The sequence below is a fragment of the Hirundo rustica genome, unplaced genomic scaffold (assembly GCF_015227805.2).
Source record: "Hirundo rustica isolate bHirRus1 unplaced genomic scaffold, bHirRus1.pri.v3 scaffold_295_arrow_ctg1, whole genome shotgun sequence".
Classification (NCBI taxonomy): domain Eukaryota; kingdom Metazoa; phylum Chordata; class Aves; order Passeriformes; family Hirundinidae; genus Hirundo; species Hirundo rustica.
Genome location: NW_026690345.1, coordinates 1 through 7970, shown reverse-complemented (window position 1 = coordinate 7970; position 7970 = coordinate 1). Strand labels below are relative to the sequence as shown.

The 7970-nt window shown below is 56.5% G+C and overlaps 1 protein-coding gene across 1 annotated transcript; it reads right to left on the bottom strand.

The window, feature by feature from the left end:
- Positions 1–1393: 1393 nt before the first annotated feature.
- On the bottom strand, positions 1394–5392 carry LOC120747917 (olfactory receptor 14A16-like). Its single transcript, XM_040053970.2, has 5 exons — positions 4499–5392; positions 3477–3686; positions 3103–3217; positions 1682–1710; positions 1394–1567 (listed from the first exon to the last, which is right to left on the bottom strand). Exons 1-5 carry the CDS (start codon positions 5390–5392, stop codon positions 1394–1396), a joined length of 1422 nt encoding a protein of 473 aa, XP_039909904.2.
- Positions 5393–7970: the final 2578 nt, after the last annotated feature.

Here is a 7970-nt window from a genome sequence, read left to right as displayed (position 1 = left end):
TATTGTTGGGACCATGAATGCAAATTTTGGTCTGTCATCGGGATGCAGAGGGATCATAAAAAAACAATCCTTCAGATCCACAATGAGGACCGGCCAGTCCGCAGGAAGCATGGTAGGCGATGGCATACCAGCCTGCAATGTCCCCATGCCTTCCATCACGGCATTGATCTTTCGGAGGTCTTGTAGCAACCTCCATTTCCCAGACTTCTTTTTGATACAAAAGACAGGAGTGTTCCAGGGACTGGTAGATGGTTCCAAATGCCCCTGGTCCAACTGCTCCTGTACGAGTTCACGAAGGGCGATTAGCTTGTCATGAGGGAGAGGCCACTGGTTCTCCCAGATGGGTCTGTCCACCAGCCACCGTAAAGGAGGCGTGGGATACTTTGCGCTCTTTATCACAGTGGCCCCAATCAAAAATCCGTTCCCATTCGCACCCAGCACGCGGCCAAAACATCCCTCCCTCAGAGGTTCTGAGCAATCTCAGTAACATGAGGCCAAATTATGGCCGTCTGTCCCTCCGGGTTCATGATGGCCACGGGATTCCGGCTCACGTAGCATTGCTTCGTTCCTCCTAAGCCCGAGATCGATGTCTTGGCCAGGCTGAAAGGCCACTGCAGGGGCCAAGCAGCCAGGGAGAGAATGCTCACATCAGCCCCGGTATCTAGGAGGCCATGAAGGTGAATCTCCGATGGCGTGGCACCAACAATGGACACGGTACACAGCGTCTCAGGACAGTCTTTGGTCAGGACAGCAGTCCAGCGCACTTGAGGTGGCCCAGTAGAGCCGAAGCCGCCATCACCTCGCGACCGGTCCTCGATTCTGGAAACAGAAGACTTATAAGGAACAACTTGAGCAATTCGTGTGCCTTTTGGGGTAGTCAGAGGGTGGGTGGGTGTGGAGACCATTGCGTGAATCTGTCCCGAGAAATCCACATCAATCAGTCCCAGGTGCACCATGATACCCTGAATGGTGGCACTGGACCTCCGCATAAGGAAGGCACTCATGTCATCACCCAAGGGACCAAAGGCATCCAGGGGAACCTGGTGTATTTTGTCCGAATCAATCACGACAGACTCGGCTGTGCAGACATCAACACCTGCTGAACCGTGGGTGCTGGCTGCAAGCCTGCTGAGCAGATCTCCATTGGTTGGGGCTGAGGCAGAGACATTTGTGTCGGCATGCGTCTTGCCTTTGCGCTCCGCATTGCATTTCCCGAACTGACCAACGAATGACCATTCACGTGCACCGTTGCCTTACACATGTCCACAGCATGATTCGGCCTTCCACATTGTGCACAATGAAACAAGACAGCCGTAGGCTTCTGTGCCTTTCTGCCCTGTTTCTTCCTGGCCCGAGCACCCCATTGCTGCCATTGCACACCCTGGGGAACAACCTAAGCAGGCTGCACAGCAGCAGCCACAGCCAGTTGCACGGCTGTGGGCATGGCTGGTTGGACCGCCGTAGCCACTGTCAGTTGGACAACCGTAGCCACAGCTGGCTGTACAGCTGTAGCTATGGCAACCATCTGTTGGCTGGAAGGGGTTACCCTCACACAGGCCTCAACCATCTGCGACATGGGCGGATCCCCAGGAAGTGCCTCAATTATCCCCTTGCAAACAGCATTGCAAATGCTTCGAGCAAGGGACTGAAGCATGAGCTTCCTTGCCTCAGGATCACTCACCTGCTTCTCAACCACAGCAGTCAGCTGTCCTGCAAAGCACAGGAAGGGCTCATCAACTCCCCGGATGATCGTTACAAAGGACTCCTGTGGAGTAGCCAGCTGTATGGTCTGAACCAGGGCTGCCATGCCTGTCTGCTGGCACTGCTCCTGGACCGAGGGCTCAAAACCAGCCTGCTCATCGGCCCTGGTATAATTGCCTGTTCCCAGTAGCATATCGGTATTAATCAATACGCCTAGGATCACCCTGACCCAGTGTCCTATTCCGTTCAACCGTTCTGCCTGCCAACTGAGTCCGTTTATGCTCAAAGAAGTCATATTCAGCCGGTGGGAAAAGGGCCCAAGCCAAGCTCCGAATGTCAAAGGGCGTCAAAAGACTGGCATTAAAATAATGGAGAACCTGCATCACCTCAGCTGAGCCCAGACCATACTTCCCGACTGCACCACGCAGTTCTGTCCAAGGCCTGCCAAGCCAAGGGTTGATAGTTGTTATGAGTAGCACCCTGAAGGACAGGGAAGGCCTGAAGACCCTCAGATGAAGCAGCAGCACCTGCCATATCCTGCCCTGTGGGCCCCACAGGGTCAGAGGCAGGCACTCGGCTGGGGACTAGCTGAACACCAGACACTGCAGGTCCAGCACCAGCATCAGCACCATCGCTCAGTCCTTCAGCCTTAGCTTTCACCTCTCCCCAGAACTGCTGACAGTCTTTCAGGCGTACGGTCACCTGACAGCAGGGAGTGTCCACCAGGCTGTGCAGGAAGAGCCAACAGCGTGGGGCCCTTTGCTCTTGTCAAAGACCAGCCGCATTCCGGCTGTGTCCCCGTTCGCGCTGAACTTAAACACCCCGGCGCCCGCAGCTGCCGTAACGCTCACAAGCGGGAAACGGAGATGGTGCCGCGCCTGCCGCATCCTCAGCAGGGCTGGGGCCCGCCAGCAGCTGCACCACAGCCCTGGCCGCTGGAGACCAGTCAAAGGGCTCCACGGCAGGCACACATCCCGGCACAGCTGGGGAACTTGGGCTGCATTCAGGCGGAGACGGCGACAGCACCTCCGCCACACCAGGGGTTGTGCCGTCTCCTGCTGGCAGCCCATTAGAGCTGGCTGTGCCAAAGTCCCTCCCTGCCCCGCGAGCACCACCCCCTGCCACAGCCCGCGGGGCTGGCGCTGGGAGTGGAGTGTCCAGGACTCCCGCCCTGAAGGGTCCCTGCAGGGGGGCGGAGGCCTGCAGGCACTGCCACCCCCACACGGAGCGGAGCTGTCAGCCCGCCCCTGGGGGCGGCGTCCATCGAAGAACCGACCGGGACCTTGCCTCCGGCATCGTCCCCGCCCCGCGCTCCCTCAGCAGGCGGCGCGGGGACAGAAGCGGCCAACGCACCCCTCTCCGGCCCCAACCTGGGTGGCAGGGCAGGGTCCACCGCTTCACCTGCCTCCATCGGATAGATGATGGACGTGCCGCAGCACAGAAACCACACAGTGACCGAATCCTGGTCAAACAACAGTGGGGCCTGTGCCCCCGGGACGCCCTCCTCCACCAACACCTGAAGGCATGGAGGGAAGGAGGCCCCACCCCACCCTGTTCCGGCGGCTCCACAGCTCAAGGACAGGTGGGACCGGCCCCGGGCTCACTGGGGACCCGTCCCCCCGCTGCCCGAGCAGTGCCGACAGGCTCGGGACGTGCTCCCCCACTCAGAGAGCAGCGCCGGAGCCTGAGAGGGAAAGAACCTCCGGCACAGCGATTGGGGAGGGAGGGGGAGAGTCCGCCTCACCAGGGAGCTGAAGTTCGGACTAGGACAATACTTCTGAGTCTGATGTAACGATCCTGCTCTCCTCCAGCCCCCTGTCCTGCTTCGAAATGGGGGAGGCAGCCCGTGAGGTCTGCGAGCTTGGGGGGGTTGACCTCAACACGGCCCCTTCAAATAATTTCCACTGCACCAACAATCGTGCAAACTCGTCATCATATTCCGTTTTGAGTACCTCCAACAGACATTCCCCCAGGAGGAACCACACCTCCCAACAGAGCACGTCATCGGGCATGGGAAAGAACCCACGCTCTATGTCCCACACGAACAGACGCTGAAGCCCCTCCCAAGAGACCTCAGCGTGTTTCCGCTCCAAGAGGATCCCCCAAAGTTCCAACACCAGAGTGTCCTGCAGAGCAGGCACACAACAGGGAAAGAGGGGAAGGAAAACCTCACCAGACTGTTCTGTCACACAGATGGGTCACGAATTGTGGTAGCAGCATGCAAAGCAATAACACAGAGACAAGAAGTCTGAAGTGCAGAGTTGCTCCCCCAAAACCAGGGCAGGGAAAGCAGCCTGTTTATTTCTTTCATTTTTATACATTTGTGGGTCTGGTTGTAGATTGGCTTCTGGGGTTACTAACTCGTCACCCCACTGGCCAGACTAGCTGTCAACATTATTGCATTATTTTCAGGCTAGAAATATGTAAACAAAGGACAGGGAATGAAAACAAAAGGTTTGTTTATGTTCCCATGCATGAAAAAAGTGAAACACTGCTCCTAATATTGTGCAGAAACTAGAGAAACTGACTCCCACTTTTGAACAATCAGAAGGCTTTAAAAAGACTCAGAAAAACAAGGGTGACATAGCACCTCAGTAAAGGTGGAAAGAATCTAAATTACAAAAGGCACAAACAATGGTCTTTCTTTGTGGATGATGTTGAAAAACTAAAACATATGAAAAAACTCCCATAATCAAACCAACAGGAAGTATCAAAGATGACTTTTATTACAAAGAGTTTGCAGAAACTGGCCAGCAGTTCAATGTTTCTGAAATTGTCCAGTGATCAGTATCCACACTGCAGCCTTGAGCTCCTGGTTCCTCAGGCTGTAGATGAGGGGGTTCAAGACTGGAGGCACCACCGAGTACAGAACTGACACAACCAGATCCAGAGATGGGGAGGAAATGGAGGGGGGCTTTAGGTAGGTAACAAAGCCAGTGCTGAGAAACAGGGAGAGCACAGCCAGGTGAGGGAGGCAGGTAGAAAAGGCTTTGTGCCGTCCCTGCTCAGAGGGGATCCTCAGCACGGCCCTCAAGATCTGCACATAGGAGAAAAAAATGAACACAAAACAGCTGAAATATAGAGAAGCACTTAGGACAATGAGCCCAAGTTCCCTGAGTTTGGAGTGTGAGCAGGAGAGCTTGAGGATGTGTGGGATTTCACAGAAGAACTGGCCCAGGGCATTGCCCTGGCATAGGGGCAGAGAAAATGTATTGGCTGTGTGCAGCAGAGCATTGAGAAAGCCACTGGCCCAGGCAGCTGCTGCCATGTGGGCACAAGCTCTGCTGCCCAGGAGGGTCCCGTAGTGCAGGGGTTTGCAGATGGACACGTAGCGGTCGTAGCACATGATGGTCAGGAGAGAATATTCTGCTGATATAAAAAAGGCAAAGAAAAAGAGGTGTGCAGCACATCCTGTGTAGGAGATGTTCCTGGTGTCCCAGAGGGAATTGTGCATGGCTTTGGGGACAGTGGTGCAGATGGAGCCCAGGTCGGTGAGGGCCAGGTTGAGCAGGAAGAAGAACATGGGCGTGTGCAGGAGGTGGCCGCAGGCTACGGCGCTGATGATGAGGCCGTTGGCCAGGAGGGCAGCCAGGGAGATGCCCAGGAAGAGGCAGAAGTGCAGGAGCTGCAGGTGCCGTGTGTCTGCCAATGGCAGCAGGAGGAAGTGGCTGATGGAGCTGCTGTTGGACATTTGCTATGTCTGGCTGTTTCAACCTTTAGGAAGCAAGATAGTGAAGTTTGAGGGTAGATTTCTCATAGAAGAGTCAAAACCCTTTCCCACAGATCATTCCCTGTAAATAAATACCACCCCTTTTTCTACGTCTAGCAGAACTTCCTTCATCTTGGTTGCTGGCGATTGCTGCTGGCCAATACTCAAGGAGGAGCTAGACCTCAAGAACCAGGATACCCTGGAGTTAGCCCTGATTCCCAGTCAGTGGAGGTGAACAGAGGGCAGGGGCCAGTCCTGGTGTTTGAACTTGGACAAAGAATCTCCTCCTAAGGCACAGGAGTTGCCAGGGTGAAGGGATGGGGATTGCAGGAGGCAGAATGAGAGATTCCGCTGCACCAGGGGAGAACAGGGGGTAAAGTGAGGCAGGAGGATTGCAGGAGGCTTAGTGCAGACTGAGGGGAGCTGCTCTGTCCATGCGACATGTTCCCAGCTGTCATGGACTTGCACCTTTCTGATGTCCACTCCTTTGTTATCCTGGAAAGCCAGGAGACACTGCTGAGAGCAGAGGGATCCCTGGCACACAAAGTGGCTCCTGCCTTTCCCAAAGTCAGGGAGAGTCGGCTCATTCCCAGCCTGCCCTGCCCAGAGCTCCCCAGGGCAGAGGGAGCTGGGACACCCCATTGCTGTGCTCAGCCTGCACAGGAGGAGACCAAGGGCTGGGCCTGAGCCTGCAGCTGGAACTGCCATTCCCAGAGAGCCCGTCAGCAATGCCAGGAGCACCTGGGCAAGGCAAGGAGAGAGAGAGCCAGGCCCTGAGGAAAAGCCTTTCCCTGCCCAGCCCTGCACAGCCCCTGCCAGGCAGCAGCAGTGCAGGACAGTGGCCCTCAGGCCCTGGTCAGCAGGGAATGGGCACATGGCAGGAGAGATGCCCTTCATCTCTGGGGCTGCTCTGCCGGCCCAGGAGGGGACTGAGGGCCCCGAGCCCCCGGGCTGAGGGCTGTGCTGGCTGCGAGGGGACACAAGAGCTGTGCTGCTCAGGGCAGTGTGTGCCCTGCAGGGCAGGGCCGGCAGGTGCCACATCTCCCCTGCAGCAGGGCTTCCCTCAGCACTGCCTCCCTCCCTCCCTGCCCACGCCTCTGCTGCTGGAGCTGTCCCAGCCCGAGCTGTTCCTGTGGCCCCGGGCTCCTTCCCTGCCAGTGCTGCCAGAGCCCAGCCCAGCCCCTGGGCCAGCTCTGCCCTGCAGCTGCTCGGGGTTGCAGGGGTTAAAGAACAGCTCCCCCAGGCCTGGGCACCATGGAAAGGGGATGCTGGATGCATCTGGAGGCTGGGGAGCTGGAGGCACTTGCTGAGGTTCCCAGGAATTATCAGACTGATTGTTTAAGAGCCTCTGCCCCTGGTCTGCCCGGCACAGCTGAGTTTCCTTTCCCACCAATTTGAGCCAGAGAAAACAGGGAACACAGGTTCAGGAAAGAAGAGACTCAAGTAAGAAACTCCTGCCCTGAATGAGCTCATGACAAGTCCACTTAGAAATGACCTGGGCATGATCTGGAGCTCTGAGCAGCCCTGGCCCACACAGCACCCTCTCCAAAGCAGCAGGACCTGCCCTGGCAGGAGTCACTCCTGGCACCCACAGCTCCCCTCCACCATCCATGGGGAGCTCCCAGGCAGGCTGAGAGCTGCCCCTGGCAGGTGGCAGATCCCCTGGCCTGGCCAAGAGCCCTCAGGGCTGCAGGAGCTGCTCTGCACGACAGCCCTGGGCCCCCCTGGCTGCAGCCCCAGCTTCAGCCCCTGCAGCCGTCCCTGGCAGCAGGAGCCGTCCTGCCCTGTCCCTCTGACGGTGCCCAGGGCAGCCCCGCTCTGGAGCACATCCTCCCCCAAAGCAGAAAGGGCAGCAGAGCCATCCTTACAGTCATGTCAGTCCTGTCCTGGGTCAGCTTGAGGAGATCCCTGCAGCCAGAGACTTACTGTGTCAGGAGTGGTGAAGATTTCTCCATGAAGAAGCTCAGAATTTTCAAAAGCTGTGAAGATTTGTGCATGAATAGTCTCAGAATTGTCCTTCCAGTTTCTTTAAGCCTCTGCTTCACTCCTGTTAGGTACCTGCAGGCAGTGCCCTCATCCCTGCTGGGCTGGAAGAGAAGCTGCTCCTCAGGAGAAATGTCTTTTTGAAGCTCTTCTTGCTTGCCAGGAGCTGCCTCTGTGCCAGGAGCCTGGCCCAGCTCAGCAGCACAGACACAGCACCAGGACTTTAATGACCCTCTCAGGGCTTTGGGGTTGTTTACATCAGTCTCAGTTCCTGAGAGTGTCTTCAAAAAACTTTTCAAGAACTCAAAATTAGAATGAAACACTGAAGTTTCTTGAAGTTTTAATGGGTCCCATTGTGGGGCATGAGTGAGAAAGTGTCCACATGTTCCCATTAGAGCAGAACAGTGCAGGCGGTGATGACAGGTGGGGACAAACAAGGCAAAGGTGTCTCTGATGCTCAGCAAACACCTGCATGTGTTTCAGGAATGCAAAGGGCCAAGGCCTTGAACCCCAGCCCCTGCCAATGCAGATCCTGTCCCTCCCTCAGTGCTCAGGGCTCTTCCCAGGACACTGGGAT

What these genes read in the sequence shown, in the direction of transcription:
- LOC120747917 (XM_040053970.2), bottom strand. Translation starts at nt 5,392, where the DNA reads ATGTCCAACAGCAGCTCCATCAGCCACTTCCTCCTGCTGCCATTGGCA. An exon ending in TCGTTACATCAGACTCAGAA is followed by an intron (nt 3,218 to 3,476) that starts GTATTGTCCTAG and finishes CCATGCCTTCAG; the next exon opens with GTGTTGGTGGAGGAGGGCGT. An exon ending in CTGCTGTGGTTGAGAAGCAG is followed by an intron (nt 1,568 to 1,681) that starts GTGAGTGATCCT and finishes CCCATGTCGCAG; the next exon opens with ATGGTTGAGGCCTGTGTGAG.